The sequence below is a fragment of the Anopheles moucheti genome, chromosome 2 (genome assembly GCF_943734755.1).
Source record: "Anopheles moucheti chromosome 2, idAnoMoucSN_F20_07, whole genome shotgun sequence".
Lineage (NCBI taxonomy): Eukaryota > Metazoa > Arthropoda > Insecta > Diptera > Culicidae > Anopheles > Anopheles moucheti.
In genome coordinates this window covers 94,868,289-94,887,149 of record NC_069140.1, presented here as the reverse complement: position 1 = coordinate 94,887,149, position 18,861 = coordinate 94,868,289, and the positions used below count along the sequence as shown (strand labels likewise).

Sequence of the window (18,861 nt, the reverse complement as noted above, 5' to 3'; positions counted from 1 at the left end):
TCGCCCATCCAGCTTAGCAGGGAGAAAAAGTAGAGAGAAGAAAAATAGATAAAACCGCCTGCTTGGATGTAAAATTATGCATCGAAGCGTTCTCCCTTTACTACACTAAGTGGCCATGTGCATGTGTGTGTGTGTGTGCGTGTGTGTATGTGTGCATATGTTTGTGTGATTTTCATCACCGTTGCAAGGCAGGAGTAGGAAACCATCCTCTAAAACCCCGCACGACGTCCTTCCGTTATTGCTGCGGGCCAAAAAGAAAGATGGCCAGCAAAGATGGGATGCACACTGCTGCGTTTACTTACTATAAATTATTAATTATAGCAAGCTTAACGGTGATATAAACTTCAACAGCAAAGTCACGATTTTTTTTTTCTTATCATCCTTTTCTTTTCCAAAAACTTTACAGGAATAACGTCGTGTAGTGTGTGCGTCTTTTCCCCCCTTCCCATACTGTGTACGTGTGTAGACACGCGTGTGACTGTGTGCGTGTGCTTGTCTCGAGAGGAAAGAGCTTTTACCCGCTGCGTGTAGTGAACATCGGCCGCACAGTGATGTGAGTTGTGCGTGCGTGGCTGTGTGCGTGTGTGTGTGGTTCTACCGGGGAAAAGGTGGCTCCAAACTCCAAGTGCAACTAAAGTGCAAAATAAAAAAGAAGAAGAAGCAACGCAACGCACACACAAACAGGGATGTTTCTGCTTGCGGCCGGTATGGTGCCGTGGGCAGCGGGAAACCCTGCACCATCCCTTCGATTCGCTGTCCCGATGAAACGATAACGCAAAGCCCTGAGGGTTGAGTTGTTTTTTTTTTGTTACCCGTGATTGTTTGTTTGGTTTTCACTCTCTCCTACGCGATGGTGCGGCTCGGATGCTGTCCAAACGGTTCGCATGACAGTAAAAATGGCCGTCGGGACGATCCATTGGCCGGTGTGTACCACGGTCGGTAGAGGACGGCTCGGTAACAGTGGTCCCTGCTTGAGGTGTAAAGTGAGTGTGAAGGGAAAGCACTGGGCTGCTGCGCAAAACTGAACCGTATTCTTCCGTGCCAAAACCTGCGTTTACATGGCTTTTCCATCTGTACGTCATCCCCGGTACGGTGTACGCTTTCAGCTTAAAGTCGCCTTGTTCTCTGGCAAGGCTCTGGGCACTCTCGCAGCGCGCCATCGATTGACAATGTACGTGAAACTCGTTTCCCGTGCGGAAAACAACGGACGGCTGGGAAATTGGAAGGCGCAAGCTGCGATATTTCGTAACACCAGCCGCAGCACCGTTGACCCATCGGGACGTCCACCAGTGCGGGCCGATCCTTTCCCACCCAACTTTCAATCAAATGTTGTGAGATAAGGCGCAAATAAGGACGGAAAAGTGGAAACAAAACGCTACGCAGCAGAGTGAGCTCCGCCACGAAAAGCGACGTAAATTCGATTCCGGGGTGTGTAGTTGAGAGTTACGGTGTTGTTTGCTCGCCAAAGGAAAAAGGTGCAATGGTGTGGTGAGACATCGCTCGAACCGTCGCGTGAGAAAGAGCGCAGCGAGCCAGGAGCGATGAGTGAGAAAAGCTTCCTGGCGTTGTGTGTTTATTACGCCGATTTACGCGAAAACGGATGCTCCGCATGTAACGCAATGGGAAACAAACGCCAAATCGCAGCGCAACGTGTCGGTTAATTGGTGCGCCGTAGTGGTGAGATTTGTTTGTGAGTGAGTGAGTGAGTTGTGAAAGGGAAAGCAGTGGAAAACTACGCAAAACAAGAAGGAGAAAAAAACACGAAAGTTTCAATTGTTTCACCGATTGGTTGGTGCTGGTTTTGGTTTTGTTTTCGGTGTAAAAACGGGATGGAAATTAGAAGAACAACAAACAACCTGCCGCACAGTGAGTTTAGCGGGCGGTGTAGACTTGCAGCGAATGCGCTGCGCAAGATGGCGCCCGTGAGTGCACGACGTAGTGTGCGGTTACGGTCGAACGTGCTGCTGTTGGGGACGTGTCTGACGGTTGGCCTTTGGTTGGGCTTTGCACCGCCGGTGCACGGGCAGCGCCCGCTTGGCAATTCCACCTTCGGTGCGTCCCACAACTCGTCCGGCGTCATCAACGTCCATCCGGTGCTGACGACCAGCACCACGTCGACCGAGCCACCGCGCTCCATGTTCCCCGCGTCCGCGTCCGGGTTTGAGGATTCGCTGGAGGACGACAGCTCCGATATGGAGGAGCACGAACACGACGAGCACGAGCACCATCACGAGCAGCACGGTGGCGTTGGAGGGCACGGCAGCGGTGGTGGCACCGGTGGGCTCGGTGCCTTTTCGCAGCCGAACGAAATCAATGCCGGTGCAAGCCGGAACGGGGGCCACGATGGTGCCCCGATCGGCTCCCGCCAACCGGGCAGCCGACTGATCAATCCCTACTTTCCGACACCCGCCTCCACGCAGGGTGGCTCGAAGACGACCGAGCCCCAGAACGGTCGACGCTTCAATCCGGCCCGGCCGGGACGGGGGCGGAAAACGTCATCGATCAACATGTTGCGCAAGATGAACAAGATTTCCACCAACATGAACGGGCTGGAAACGGGCGGTGAACCCATTTCGTACGGTTCGACCACGCACCGGCGTGGCCAAACCGTGCACCACGCGGGCGCGGACGCGTACGGCCAGGAGAATGCCGGTGAGCAAGGTGCGGGTGGTGGTGGAGGTGGTGGAGCGGCAGAGGGAACGGATGCGCGCGGAGGTACCGTGCAGCAGGGTGGACGGGGTGCGGCCGATTACGGCAACCGTGGTCGATCCGATCCGGGCCGTGGCCTGGGGGTCATCATGCAATCGCCCGGCTACTTCACGCCCGGTTCGTCCTACAGCCGCCAGGGTGACGACCCACTAAGAACGTTACGGGCGCGTTACAACGAAGAGGTAAGCATGTGGATGTACTCTAATCAAATCAAACGCTTAATTTACAGTACACGGGTAGCACATCTAACCCCAATTTGCTCGATTCTGCACAAACTGAATATAATTGAGGTTTGTTCCTCGATTGTTGCGCGATTAGTATCACAATGGTGGAGATTCGTGTCGCTAAGCTCCTCTAAGACTAATTTGATTTAATTAGCGGCATACAACTATATCTCGAGTGGAAACAAACATTCCCGTCACAACTGATCGATTGAGAAGGGTGAGAAGATGTTCTAGGAATAGAGTACACTGGTTCCTGGTACTTCGATGTACTACGAGTTGCACTGTGCTAGGAAGTAGTGATGGGAAAGTTCCTTTTTTCGGAACGGAACGGAACCAGATTCTTTTCTTAAAGGAACAGAACGAACCTGGTAGGTTCGGAACGAAATTTCCATCACTACTGAAACTACTTTTTAAAGATTTTCTCCAACATATAACGCCCTGCTATAACAATGGTAAGTGTATAACCTTTGAGCTTAGCTTAAAGCCATCACTGTTAAAGAAGTCTTGAGCGACAGTGATTGAATTTGAGCGAACTATAAAAACAAGTTTCGCTAAGCTATTGTTTGCTTCCCATTATAAAATACACCACTGCTGAACGTCTAGAACACAAAGAGAATGAACGATCGGTCGTGTAACGTCAATGACAAAACCACACAAACAAATTAATTCCAGCTATCGCAAAAATAGAACACCAAAACCGATGGACGTGTTTCTCGTCCATCCTATTTATACGCGAGTTGGTGACGGTCGGGTCACCACGATTGCGGTTTTCAAAATGTCGACTAAGTCGACATTACACCGTATGGGCCTCGTTACGTCGGTTGTAACGGGTGCGACTGTAGTTGGTGTGTAAACAAGCGTTTGACAGTTTGGAACTTAGTGTACATGCGAGAGATACTAGAATTATAGCAAGTTATTGAAAAAGTACATACGTTGGAAAGCCAAAGCACCAAATATGCTATAATTTCTTTACTTTATTACTGTCAGTAATCATCTATTGCATCCCAATATAGCAACCAACTCATGCACTTATGCTAACAGTTGTGATTGAGTTGCTGGAATAATTAACGTTTCACACTTCACCGCCCGGTCGCGGTGATGTGACCGAGACAAGTGACCGGATTCTGTTGGCCATTGATCAAGAGCTCGACTCGTTCGACGTCAGCCACGAAAAGTGCATCACAGGTTGTGTTTTGTTTTGTGTCCACGCACGCCACGGAGTTGGCGAACGGACGAAACCGGAGATCCTTTATTTTCGTAATCCCAATCGAAAATAGATTTCTCACGGTTTCTGTGGATGGTCGAGCGGAGGTCACGAACGTGATGAGCTTGATGAGCAAATTGCTTCCAGCGTTTCAACGGCTGGGTCGAAGGTGAATAGTTGGAAAGCCGCGTTGCATCTTCCCAGATCAGTGGGCGGCCAGTTTCGGAAGGCGTGGCTGTGGTGGGGCCGCTAGGAGGCAAGGGGAAAAGTTTTCATCTGTTGGCCGTATAGGAAATTGGATGGAATGGTGGGCTAAATATAGCGTTACCGCAGCAGCGGCAACCAAAACAGACGGCACAAGGATATGAAAGCAATCGGATAGGTTTGGTGGAAAATATTGTGCTGGTCGTTTATTTCGTGCAACGCAATTGCAATGTCTCTATCTCTACTCTACTGTTTTATTCTCGGCAGCGATACCACAACTCCGTCCCAGATCAGGGCTCCGAGATGGACGAGATACTGGGCATGAAGTGTAACTTCGAGACGGAATGTGCGTGGACGTGGGACGAAACCGACCAGCACGGGTTCCAGGTGGTGACCGGCATGAATCTAACCGAATCCAACCGCACCGGGCTGATGCCTGGCCCGGGTGCCGATCCGGCCCATAATGCCAACGGGCATTTTCTACATCTCCGGCTCACGCAGGACAGCCAGCCGCAAATACTCACCTCGCCCGTGTTTGGTGCGACAAAGGAGAACTGCTATCTGGAGGTGTTCACCCACCAGAGCGCGATGCATCACGGTAGCATACGGATCGTGATCGAGACGATTGGCAACCAGGAATCGAGCTGGGTCCCGGCCGAAATCATGGGCAACGATCTGCGGCGCTGGCAGATGAATACGTTCCGCATCGATCGCATCTCGAAGGACTTCAAGGTGCTGTTTGAGGTGGTACCGAACAAGATTGGTGGGCAGGCGCGTGGACACGTTAGCATCGATAATCTGCGCATGGTGCAATGTTTCCCGGACTCGATCAGCACCAACAACTGTAGCTACTCGCAGGTGCAATGCACCGCCAGCAAGGTAAGAGGGACACACCGAGTTTACAAAGAGATTGATTAATTAACCATCTTGCAACACTTTTAGGTACCCGTGTGCATCAAAACACCAAAGATCTGTGACATCACAGTCGATTGTGATGACAGTGAGGATGAGACATTAAACTGCGGTAAGGCCTTTGTGGTAGTAGGCTTTGAATGAGCGAATGACACCTTCATTCTTCATCTTTCCCGCAGATAAAATTCCATTCGGTGGTCGCTGTGATTTCGAGACCGGATGGTGTGGGTGGCAAAACTATGGCAACGTCATTCTATCCTGGGCACGACACTCTGGTCCAACGCCGACAGAGAAGACGGGCCCGGATATGGATCACACGCACGAGAACTCGAACGTAACCGGGTACTACATGTTCGTCAACATGAACCAGCATGCGAACGATAGCGAGAAGAAGACGCTGGTTGGATTGGCCAGCAATGCGATCATGAACAGTGTCGTCTTTAACCCACCACCGCTGGTACACACGAATGCGAGCTCACCGTATCGGAACTCCTGTGTGGTGAGTTGCACAAAATGAGACGAGTCTGACGATGAGGTTGATGATATACTATTATACTAAATGCTGTTACATTTACCACAGGTCCGGTTCTACGTTCACCAGTACGGCATGAACCCGGGCAGCATCAATTTGTCCAGTGTGGAGATCCGCGAGAAGGAAAACTTCACCACAACGCTCTGGTGGAGCTCGAAGAATCTCGGCGAAGATTGGGTACGGGTGGACATCATCCTGCCGAACATTACGACAAAGTACTACCTGCAGTTCGAGGCCCGCATGGGAATGCGCATCTTCTCCGATGTGGCGATCGACGATTTCTCGCTCAGCCCGGAGTGTTTCGGGTTGAATATACCGGCGGAACATCTGCTGGGGTACAACTACTGGGATCCACGGATAGGGGGTGCCAAGCAGCCGCACAAAGATTTCGCTGGAAAATCATGTAGGTTACCTGTTGGAGCAGGTTTGGAAGTTTGGAGAAGGTTATTTAAACGACTACTCTTGGGGGGTTGCTTTTGCTTACAGTCCTGGAACTCAACACCTGCGGCGCAAAGGGGCAGTACGGACCGACACCGGCCGATTGTCTGTCGTCGTACAACAACACAGAAGCGTTCAGTGCGGTGCACGTCATTGACAGTCATCCCTTCAAGGGTATCCAGGCCTGGAAGGTACCCAACGAGGGTTACTACACGTAAGTGAGGACAACGCTCATCGCACACGTCACGCTTCTCTGACCTTATCTCCCTCAATTGCAAATAGGATTATTGCTAAAGGTGCTGGAGGTGGTCTTGGATCCGGTGGAGTGGGTTCTTCTCGCGGCGCGATGGTTCTGAGTGTGTTGGAACTCCACAAGGATGAGGAAATATACATCCTGGTAGGGCAGAGTGGAGAGCATGCGTGTATCAAATCGATGGGCTATCGGGACGAGTCGTGTGAGATGCGAAATAAGCAGCTCAACATGGACACCTGGATGCACTCGAAGACACAGCAGGTGAAGAACACGATCATCGAGGAAGGTGCTGGTGGAGGCGGTGGTGGAACATACGTGTTTTTGGTAAGTTTTAACCCACAACGATCAGCATCATGCCAGTTTATATCAATTCTCTATCAATTTGTCCAACCAGTTGAACTCCGCCAACACAGCAGTCCCGCTGCTGGTGGCCGGTGGTGGAGGTGGACTCGGTGTAGGTCGTTACCTGGACGATGATATTCAGCATGGCAAAAAGTATCTCTCGTACAAGAAGGACGTCTCGGGTACTGCGCATGGAGAGCCCAACCGGCAAGCCGGACCGGGAGGTGGTTGGCGTGCGCAGGCCGACATGGGACTGCAGGCACACTATGGCGCATCGCTACTGGAGGGTGGCCGGGGTGGAATGCCATGCTATACACCGCGTGGTACCCATGGACAGGGTGGGTTCGGTGGTGGTGGTGGCGGATGTGATACTGGAGGTGGTGGCGGTGGATACTCTGGGGGCGATACGATGATTAACTCCACCAACGGCGAAGGCGGCTCGTCCTTTATGGCATCCAAGCGGAATGTGCCAGAACTATCGATGGAGTTTTCTGGCGCGAACGGTGGTCATGGAGCGGTACTGATCATTCCTGCCATACAGGGATGTGGATGCGATTACCGGTGTGTGGCCCTGGACGAGTACCGAGCGACCGTGGGTTGCATCTGTCCCGACGGGTGGACACTGAAGCCCGATAATTATACAGCGTGTGAATGTGAGTGTTGCATCTCACTTGCGCCATCGCGCAGTTAAAAACTAATTTAATTTCTCGCCCTCCTTCCAGTGCCCACGGAGACCGTGGAAATGAAGTACCTAATTATGTTCTTTGTCGTCGTCGTGCTTGTGCTCTGTGCCGCACTGGCCAGTCTTATACTGATACTTTGTAAGTTCCTTCAGAACTCCTCACGCCACAGAGAGTCAGTACAGAGCCTCAATGTCTAACTCTATCACCCACAGATAATCGTTACCAAAGAAAGCGTCAGGCAGCTCTGCGCCATAAGATGCTGCTGGAACAGGACCTGCAGCTGAGCCGGCTGCGCAGTACGGCCGATGATTCGGCACTGACCAACTTCAATCCGAACTATGGTTGTGATGGCATACTGAACGGGAATGTGGATGTGAAGAGTCTGCCACAGGTAGCTCGTGAAAGTTTGCGTTTGGTGAAGTAAGTATACCATCACTGGTTGCGTGGGTATCGGTAACTCAATGTGCGGACTTCCCTATCTTGCAGAGCACTTGGACAGGGTGCGTTCGGTGAGGTGTACCAAGGTCTCTATCGCCATCGCGATGGTGACGCGGTGGAGATGCCCGTGGCAGTGAAAACATTGCCAGAAATGTCCACCGGCCAGGCGGAGTCTGACTTCTTGATGGAGGCGGCCATTATGGCAAAGTTCAATCATCCAAACATTGTACACCTGATAGGTGTCTGTTTCGACCGTCATCCACGGTAAGATATTTTGATCAACAAGTGGAGCCCAGTTGTTTATCGGTAGTTCAATTTCGCTCAAATCATTCCCACAGGTTCATTGTGCTCGAACTTTTGGCCGGAGGTGATCTGAAGAACTTCCTCCGGGAGGGTCGTAACAAGCCGGTAGGTACTTGTGGCATGAACATCAGTGTTGGGCAGATACTGAAATGGTTTTATATTCTCCAGGAACGTCCATCACCGCTCACGATGAAAGATCTGATCTTCTGTGCGCTGGACGTGGCCAAAGGCTGTCGGTACATGGAAAGCAAGCGTTTCATACATCGCGACATAGCCGCCCGGAACTGTCTGCTCAGCAGCAAAGGTCCTGGCCGCGTGGTGAAGATTGCTGACTTTGGTATGGCCCGTGACATCTATCGCTCGGACTACTACCGCAAGGGTGGTAAAGCGATGCTACCGATCAAATGGATGCCGCCAGAAGCGTTCCTCGATGGCATCTTCACCTCGAAGACGGACGTCTGGTCGTTCGGGGTGCTACTGTGGGAAGTGTTCAGCCTTGGTCTGATGCCCTACACTGGTTTACCCAACCGCGATGTGATGCAGCTGGTGACGGGCGGTGGACGACTCGATGCACCGCAAGGTTGTCCGATGGCCGTGTACCGCATCATGGCCGACTGCTGGAATCCAACACCAGAGGAGCGGCCATCCTTCTCGAATCTGCTCGAACGGTTAACCACCTGCACGCAAGACCCGGAAGTGATGAATGCCCCGCTGCCGAGCTTTTTCCGACCACCGTCAAACGAGCGCGATACGACGATAATGCGTCCACCCGGTAACGATGACTTCTGTCTGCAGGTGCCCAACTCCTCCGACTATCTCATACCGCTGCCGGGTCCGCGTTCCGTTGCGGAGCGCTTGCTGAGTGAAGCGACCGGTGTCACGATTCCCGACACACTGATGACCTGTACGCCACCGAAGAATGCCTCGCCGCGTATCGTCAACGGTCACACGGTGATGGTGTCGAATGCGCTGGTAGGGCATGGTGCACCCCAACAGCAACCACTCACGACCGTCACCGATGGCGCCTGCTGGGAAACGTCCTTCATTCGTAAGCACCCCGGGCAGGCATGTCCGGCCGGGGTTCCACTTCCACCACCGCCGGTGCTCGATCCGGCCGAAGCAGTCCTTCCACCAAACGGTCCGTCGATGGTACCACCTGTGCCCGACGTGGCCGATAAGCTCATTTCGCTAGACACTCCGCAACAGACACCGACGGCCATACAACCCCCCATCTCGTTCAGCAATCCGGTGATCGGTGAGCTAGGGGATGGACAAACCAATGGCGGACCGTTGACGAACGGCAACGGTCACAGCCACGGGCCGCCGATGGTGGAGTCACCGATGGAGACGGCGAAGTTGCTCAGTAGCATACCGCCACCAATAACGCTCGATCCGGCCGCGCTTAGTATGCAGCAGAACCACGTGGTCGGTACATCGTATGCGAACATCCGCATGATGAGCAACGCCAACGGAAATGGATCGAACCACAACCATACCAACCACAGCAACAACAACAATAACAACCATGGCGATCATGGCGTTATCGTGGATAAGCTCACCAGCACCGGTGGCATCGTGATGACGGGCCTAACCGGATACAGCAACGGTCCGACCGGCAATGGTGGCGTTGGTGGTGGTAATGGTGGTGGCAATGGTGCTAGCCACAACACGAACGGTCACCATGGCCATGGCCACGGTGGTAATGGCGGTAATGGCGGCGTCGATAAGGGATCGGTCGGTGCCGGACCGGACCCCTCCCGGCAGGCGGCACCATTCACGATCCAAACGTTCAGCGAGCGTTACATCAGCCCGGAAAATCATTCCGAGATCAGCTGTTAAAAGGGTTTCGATGAGGTGCAAACATCATTTCTACGATAAATCACCACCATGCGTCGGCATGTCCGTGTAAAAGGACACTGAAAAAACGTACACACCCACACCTATATAAAGTATCATTGGTGGACATCCATTGGCCACTAATTTGAAAAAGTATTTCGTAACGAAAATCAATATATATATACATATGTACTAACTATATAAAGAAATGAAACCACACACAAACACGAATACCCCGATTATACAAAATGCATTATTTGTACATATACATATTTGCATAACATTAGAAGCGGTTGATAGAACGAACAAAAACAAACAAAAAGGTTAGAATATATTTATATAAAAAACGCTACCAAACAAAAAAAAATAAGCGAGATCGAGGTTTGTTCGGAATACAGTGACAACCGGCAAAACAAAACCACTTGATGTTAAACAAAAGAAATCATGTTTCTTTGTCCGAATTAGTCCACCGAGTGGAACATAAAAATACACACATACACAAATGAAAAACAAATACAGTAAGCAAGGGAAACCCCGTACTAGTAAATGTCTAAGAAGTGACAGCACGTGTAGAAATAAATCAACAGCTTATTACAACACACAAAAAATACATGAAAATGAACCCCCAAAGGAAACAACAAAACAAGCAAAGTGTCAAAGTGATACTCAACTGAGTGTCTGTGTAGTTGGTACACTAAACGCTTTGAAAGCGGGTTTTTTGACAGATGGCGTCTTTTGCGGTGGTAAAGGCGGTGTTTATATTACCGCGCACGGTCAATGATTTCTACAATTTGTTAAAAAAGAGTGTTGGGGTTTGCAGGAAAGAAAAAACAAACAAAAATTGCGACAGAGTGCATTTGGTAGCTACAGTGGCGGTCGGTGGGATGTTTCACCGCATTAGCTAGGGGCGAGCTTATTCCGTGTTTTAACAACGACTAATACACACCAAGTAGCCACTGACAGATGGATGATAAACCGGTACGGGATTGAATTCTTCAGTACACTGTTGATTTGTTTGTCAAAGCCGCAAACTGATTAGCGTGTGTGTTGGCATTTTAAAGCATTTGTATTGGCTTTCCCAAATGGATAACCTGCATTAGAATACTTTCCTTTTATTTTCTCTAAAAGATCTCCAATTTTTCCTTTAATTATGATAGTGTACATTAAAAAAAAAACAAAAATAGGTTATTAAAAAAGAACAATGCACACACACTCGGACAAAATAAAGAAAAACGAGTTGCTCAAAAGATACGTCTCCTTTACAAAGGCAAACAGTAAGCTGTTGCGTTTCAGCAGACGCGAGGGTTGTGATGGAATTAGCGAACAACAAGTAACACACTCCTTTTTTTTTGTGCGGTTTTCTTTTTCCACTGAAGAAAAAGCATTAGCTCATGTTAAGATTGTTAAATCTGTTTGTTTCAACAGTTCCACAACTGTGCGTTCATGTCGAATGTAAAAGAATTAAGCGTTGCATTTGGTGCGGTTGGAATTCGTGCATTCGTTTGTTTTACGTGCAGAGCTGTATAGCGCCCGCATAGTATTGTTGATTATATTTAAAATGATTAAACATTAAGTAGCGGTACCGTAGCGTTTTGCTTGGCAAAAAGCATGTGGCCAGCCGGGTTTAAGGTGTTCACGTTGTTGGTAAACTCATTATGAAACTGGTTAGTGAGAATGTATGGGTCGAGGTGCAAAAAACAAGTCGAAAAAATGATTGATGTTGGGATCCACACAACCGAAAAGGAGCAAACGATTGTCTTTGTACTAATTTCACGCAACACCGATACGACAGGACTCCCTGTTTGATCGACATTCTACACGCTCATCTCGATCACGAGCTGATCAGAAGCAGATCTAGCAAGTAGCTTCAAGCGAATGAATGTGTGTCCATGGTTTTAAGGATAAAATGACCGTCGTACGACTCTCCTTTTCCTATCTTTCCATCAGTGAATGTGTATCGGTGTATTGACAGCAGAAGAGGAGTTGTTGAAGTACTGTCGACGTTTTTAGTAGTAAGCAAAAGTCCCATTGCGCGTTAAGCATTACAATATGCGCTAGCAAAAGCCCGGATTCCGGAGCGTTTTCGCTAGCAGGATGAATTCTCTGATGCCAAAACTAGAAACATGCAAGCTCACTGGAGTAGTAGACGCGTAGCAACGAACGATCGAGCTCAAAGGAAACACTAAACTTGAACATATAAGAGCCAAACCAAACGTGGACGTAGGAAAAAGAGAGGGCGAGAGTTAAACAAGAAAACAACAAAAACCAATCTAAACTAAATGTGAACTTTGTACACAACAATATGAAGCATTGCAGAATTAATTTTGATAGAATTGTACAGGATAATCAGTTTGTAAAGTCGAACGCCCGGATGCGGGTGCCTGCTGTTGCACAGCAGGTATCCCCGACAGGCAGGACGCGTGGCGTCCCGGGACAGTTAAATAAATAAAAGTAAAATTAACAAATAAAAACACACACATACACTTACAAACCATACACGCACCGCCATTGGAGCAGCATGCAAATGGCGATCGAAGAGTGAGGCTCGTTCGGTGTGAATGAGACATGTTTTTTTTAATGTATACAAAGTAACACTAGTGTCAAAATGGAGGTATAACGATTATACCGGCATTACTTAGTAGAAGAAAAGCGCTTACGGAGTAAGCGTGTAAGTATGTATGTGAGTGTTAAGTGTTATTAAGTGGCTCAAGAGGAAGTCGGAAACGGTGAGTGCGTGAGGAAATGAACAAAATGGAATATAAAATAAAAAGATACTATTAATGGCACTATCCAGATTCTGACGCAACCAGACTCCCTTCCCCCCTCCCCCCCCCCCCTCTCCACCCTCCCGCCCCAAAATATGGATGTAAATGAGTGTTAAATACTTTGTACTGTGTTCCCCACACTTTCACCTCCAGCGTCCCTTCTCCCATTTCTACCCCCTGCTCCCTTGATCCTTTTCGAAGAGGATGTAAACCGTAACGAACCCCTCACGGAAGGAAGCATCCCGGACCTGGTAAGGGTGTGAACAGCCGTTGTGAAAATGCTTTAGAATTGGACCGCTTTTTTCGTATTTCAAGCAGTAGGAGAAATTAGGCGAATAATACTATACATGTGGTGAACGGGGGTGGCTATGGAACCACCCTTATACATACATCTATAATCGAATGATATCTAAACACATACACACATACACAAACACACACATCGTTTGAATCGCGATCGATTCCGTTGGTTTCGTTTTGGGGCAGAAATATTAGATGCTACCCGAACGCGATGTATTTTCTTTTCTCTCTCTGTTGTTAATTTCTAAATTCCTTTTGTGGTAGTAGACAACAGAAAAAAAAACAAACAAATAAATTAGGCACAAAAAAGGGTGACAAAATTAGCACCACAGCACACTCACACGGAAACAGAAGTGGGGAAATTCGACAAAGAACAGTGTTACCGATGTGGTTAGTAACGCTCTAGTGGAGTTTTCACTCTGCTCGAGTTCCTTCTGGAAGCTAAACAGACGGCCGAAAACGGTATGGCGTGACAGAGTGTGACGTTTTGATCATTTTGCTCCGTAAGCGGTGAACTGATGGTGCGGTGGTGCGTGATTTGTTGCGAATGAGCCACACACGAAAAAAAACAATGCCATTAAAAGTGTTTTGGAATGAGAAAAAAAAACAATGAGGAAAGTGAAAAATATATATATACAACAACAACAAAAGCAAACTTATATTTATTTTTATACATTAGAAACAAAAACCAATACGGGCCAGACGATGGGAGAACATTTGATGTATCTCTGGAGATGATAGACAGTGGGGAAAAAATAAATTAAACATACACACAAGCAGATGTTGTGGGTAGGAAACGATGGAACAAACTTGTCCCAGACAAACAACACTACTTGAAATAGGATTTAAATACAAAGCAACATATAACCAAAACAGAGAACACTAACAAGGTATCCTAACGATAGAGCCAACGGGCGCCATTGAGAATTGAGTAGATAAAACAGGTGAGAAAGATAACGTGCAAAAAGAAGAAATAAAAACATGAAACCGATTTAAGTATAAGAAACGTATGACACTAACCGTTCGTGTAAGCAAAAGCAACAAACTCCCCCAGTTATGGTCGGAATAGGTGCAAGATGAAACAATAGAAATGTTTAAAGTAAAACAAAAAACAACAAACACAAATATATACATAAATTAAACCCCAACAACAAATGTAAGTGTAGAAGAAGGGCAACAACAACAAAAAAACACGACAGCAACGGATCCAAGGTGAAGGTTGAAACATGCTTTAATGACTTATGTGTACATATAATGATTTAGTGAAACATTGTAAAAGAAACACACAAACATCAACAACAAAACAACATGAAAGCAACGGAGACGAGGTGGACAAACGGGAACAGAAGGGATGCCCCTTTGATCTGGAAAGGGGAGGAAGGGGTAGGGGAAAAAACCCTCCCAAACCCCCTTCACCATCGTCATGCGTTCCGGCTGTCCATGACGTGCCGAAAGGATTTACTACCCCGGTTGGACTAAAGGGCTAAACGTGTTGTAGTGAATAAAAGAAAAACCAAATACCGTCTAAAATAAACCGTATGTAACTAAAAACCAAACAGCAACAGAAAACCCTAACCGAATTCATGCATGTTGCGGTGGTAAATAAAGGAAAAAAGGAGAGAAATAAAAAGGAAAACGGGGAAAAAGTGAAAGGTAAAACACTAAGTGTGAGGCGGTAAAAAATATTAAATGTTATTTATTTATTGATATTTATGTAAAAAAAGAAAAGTAAAAATGAAAAAACAAAACAAAAAAAAACAAACAAACAAAACAAACCAAAAGACAAGAACCATACGAAACACACATACTGGAAAAAACACACACACACACACGCATAAATACCGCTACTGATAGGGAGAATTGACTGAGTGTCTGTGTTGAACACGGTGGGAAAATCGGGATGGATTATATAGGAAAACAGTCGTAAAAAATCAGTTAAAAAACGAAAGAAACAAACAAAATCAAGGAAATGCTCGAAATAATAGAGAAAAATCGAATACACTCATCAAAACACACTGCTAACACTGGACAACAAAAGGAATTGTGAAAGATAAAACAAAGTAATAAAACATACAACAAGAGCAGACAACAATATAAACAAACAACCACACGCACATACACACACACAAACAAAAACACCAGATAACAGTCGTATATACATTATGCCGAGATCCCATCCATGAAAGGACACGCTCACCAAAAACGGGAAAGAATGTTGTAAGGAATCTTATCATAAACAGACTAATAAACAAATAATGACAAACAAACAATGAATGTAAAGCTACTTTGTGTATTTGGTAGTTGATTTTTTTCATTGCAATAATTTAAAGAATGTTTCATTTATTCGTGCACAACTTTCCGCTAACGGTTTGTATATGGGTTCAACTTTACTCCATACCAGACTTTTCCTTCGGGTATCCACACAGGAGAATTTCAGGTGTGGCCTAATCAGGTTAATGAGCCGGCCAATACGTCCATATTTCGTTATCAAGAAAAAAGGAAAATTTGGCATGTGATGAGGCCCACCAATCGGCAACGAGTGGTATCTCCATACCCGTCGTTTATATAGGTGTAATCTAGTCACCATACTTCGCCTGGGACGCGCGTTGGGTCGCCGCGAAGAACAAATATTTTTAAACCGTTTGTTGCACAGTTTTTTGCACGTTGCAATTTCTCGAGTAAAAAATGTACTCGACTTGCGTATCGCAATGGTGATTTAACAACAAGCAAGTTATTAAATAACAACTGTGGGGCTCCTGATACGACACCTTTTATTAGTGATAGATTTATGAATCCGCAATTCCACGCGATGATAACCCGAACTCAATTACAGTACTGGGAAATAATCGAATTATCAGTATTTATTCATCAAACGTCATTGACCGCGAATGTATCACAGCACTCATTGGACAAAATCCTTGAACCTGCATCATTGAAAAAACATCGTGAATTTTAAGTATTCGGAGTAATCCATAGTGGAGTCGATAAGAAGTAATTGAAATAACAGTAATTTATAATCTTGCGACGTTGACCGACAATATTGAATAGGTTTTAAATATTTACAAACACCTTGAACGTTCAGCATTGAAAATCCGATGAATTGTTCATTATTTCGAAGTATACTGAGTATACCAGCACGCGACCCAAAGTGTGTTTGACATCGCTGCCATAAACTATAAATATTATTTTTATATTTCCTACTTTCTTTCCAACATTCTTTTCATGTAGACAGCACATTCTGGTGAGTTGTAAATATTTGCATAAATATTAGTTTACTGTTTAATTTATTTTGGTGTCTTTCTTTGAAGGTTCTCTTTCTCTAGCATATGCCACATCTTGTGATATGTTAAGTCTAATTTTTTTATTCATTTTTCAACTATATTAATTGTTATACCTTTATGGCGGTTTTTATAAGCAATGATTTCTTGAATTTTCTTAGTTAGAAGATTGTTCTACTTGCAAAATAAATCAACCTTTTCATCTATTTCATTTACAGAACTTTTCAAATCTTTTTAAATTTTAGTTTGCTCAAATAATACGAAAAATATTAATGTTTGGAAGTGCTGCTGATATTCCACGACCACATGCCTTTCCTATGACTCACAAAATTCTAAGCGAAATTATCATCAAAGTTTGTTTTGTTCTTGGTTTAACCCAGTGTGGTGCGTTCTGCCGTTCTAATTAAACTTGCTTAAAAAAACGCCACGATCTCCGATACCACCGTCTTCCCTGACGTTGACATCTCATGGATAATGTAGCACCTTGCCTCGCTCGAAACAAGTTTTAGTTGGACGGTATTCCCCGTTCGTCTAACGCAGGAAGTGAGAGGTAGAGGGCGAAAGAATAACTGACCTAGACTGTACAGAAAGCCACTGCCTGTAGAATGAAGGCACGCTGTATGTTAAAATGAGGCTATGGATAAAAAGTCATCGGTGTTGGCCGATGTTGGTTCAGTCGTTTCCAAGCAGCGCGAGGAATTCCAGCTGGCGCAATGCAGTTCATTAGCTGGTGGATGGAGCCGGAGATTGAAGAGGACGATCGGTCAAGTAACGATCCTAGTGACAAGCAATGGAACACATGGATCTCCCCGTTTGAGAAGGTGTGTGCCAGTTTATTACTATTCCAGAAACAACCAGGCGGGTACGACTTCCAAACAATTCGTGCCCTCACCTTGGCGAAAGGAAAACTCTTCGAGGATCCCGATTTTCCGGTCAACAGTTTCTCCATTTACCAGTCGAATCCACCACAAACTGGTGAGCGTCACATCGAATGGAAGCGACCGGGAGAAATTGTCGACGAGCCCAAATTTGTCACGGAAGGTTATACCCGGTTCGATGTGCGACAAGGCATTGTGGGTAACTGCTGGTTCATATCGTCCTGTGCCACGCTCACCTCCCATGCGGAACTTTTCAAGCGAGTAGTACCAACAGACAATGGACAGTTTGAGGATCCCAGCTATGCCGGGTTGTTTCACTTTTACTTCTGGAAGTATGGCGAGTGGGTTGAGGTTATAGTGGACGATCGGCTTCCGGTGAACGAGCACAACGAGCTGCTGTTCATAAGCTCCTCCGTGGAGAACGAATTCTGGGGTGCACTGTTGGAGAAAGCGTACGCAAAGCTGCATGGTTCGTACGAAGCACTGGACGGTGGAACTGGTCGTGAAGGTATGGTCGATCTTACCGGTGGCATTACCGAACACTACCCATTGAATGGCACCGAACCGGTCGATCTGTTCGATCGGGTGGAACGAAGTCTTGCCCGCAACGCGTTGCTAACAGCCGGCATTAACAGCGACGAGGACGGCCGGTTGGCATCGGTCAGCTTGGTACCGTCGCACGAGTACTCGGTGACGAAGGTGACGCGGCTGGACGCGAAGCGCCACATGCTAGACTTTGGCGATGAAATGACCAGTGACGTAAGGTTAATTTGTGTCCGCAATCCCTGGGGTCGGGGAGAGTGGAGCGGTGCCTGGGGCGATAACTCCCTCGAGTGGATAATGGTGAACGATGAGAAGATGGCGGAATTGAATATCGTGCGGGAGGATGGCGAGTTTTGGATGAATTTTGAAGACTTTGTGAAATATTTTGATGATATCAGTGTGTGCTATCAGTGTCCGGGTGATATGAGTGAGGAGTTGAAAACACAATACCCTTGGGAAATGATGGTCCAGGAGGGAGAATGGAAGCGGGACAGTACAGCGGGTGGATCGGACATGAAGAGCTTCTGGAGGAATCCTCAATATCTGCTCAAACTCGGTGGAAATTGTGGGGCCGAAGGTCCAAACGGTGCACGCAACTTAAGTTTCACGATAGGATTAATGCAGAAGCACCATCGTGCCAGAGGGACCAACTTCTTGTCGATGCGCGTACTTGTTTATCCCATACCAGACCATGTAGCTATCAATCATCGGTCCCTATCGAGCTCGTTCTTCGACAATGTGGTCCCAGTAGAAGCGGAAGCGGACTTCCAAACCGCGCGTGAAATTGTGATCCGATACACACTACCGCCCGGAAGGTACGTGATAGTTCCGCACACCTGGAAACCGTACCAGGAGGCGAAGTTCTTGCTCCGCATGTTTGCCGAAGGACGCCTCGAAAAGGTGTGTTACTGTGCGGGTGATGTGATAAGATTAGCTAATTAATTGTAAATCACGAGTTAAATCACACAAAAATGACATCAACTCGGTCAAGCATGACATCAAGCAGCATGAAGGGCAAA

General features: G+C 47.1%; 2 protein-coding genes across 2 annotated transcripts; both read left to right on the top strand.

Moving 5' to 3' along the window:
- Positions 1 to 1,829: 1,829 nt before the first annotated feature.
- Positions 1,830 to 10,573, top strand: LOC128299528 (tyrosine-protein kinase receptor). Its single transcript, XM_053035522.1, has 13 exons — positions 1,830 to 2,891; positions 4,609 to 5,220; positions 5,284 to 5,365; positions 5,433 to 5,752; positions 5,834 to 6,188; positions 6,272 to 6,437; positions 6,506 to 6,800; positions 6,871 to 7,471; positions 7,541 to 7,639; positions 7,714 to 7,921; positions 7,988 to 8,203; positions 8,278 to 8,347; positions 8,411 to 10,573. The coding sequence occupies exons 1-13, from the start codon at positions 1,830 to 1,832 to the stop codon at positions 10,079 to 10,081; spliced, it is 5,757 nt and encodes a 1,918-aa protein (XP_052891482.1). The 3' UTR covers positions 10,082 to 10,573.
- A 6,561-nt stretch (positions 10,574 to 17,134) lies between these two features.
- On the top strand, positions 17,135 to 18,784 carry LOC128300344 (calpain-A-like). Its single transcript, XM_053036371.1, has one exon. It carries the CDS (start codon positions 17,135 to 17,137, stop codon positions 18,782 to 18,784), a length of 1,650 nt encoding a protein of 549 aa, XP_052892331.1.
- Positions 18,785 to 18,861: the final 77 nt, after the last annotated feature.

Bases quoted from the DNA above. Each gene is read 5' to 3' on its own strand.
- LOC128300344 (XM_053036371.1), top strand. From the start codon at position 17,135: ATGCAGTTCATTAGCTGGTGGATGGAGCCGGAGATTGAAGAGGACGAT.
- LOC128299528 (XM_053035522.1), top strand. From the start codon at position 1,830: ATGGAAATTAGAAGAACAACAAACAACCTGCCGCACAGTGAGTTTAGC. The intron at 2,892-4,608 runs GTAAGCATGTGG...TATTCTCGGCAG, and splicing joins GGGCGCGTTACAACGAAGAG to CGATACCACAACTCCGTCCC. The intron at 8,204-8,277 runs GTAAGATATTTT...TCATTCCCACAG, and splicing joins TGTTTCGACCGTCATCCACG to GTTCATTGTGCTCGAACTTT.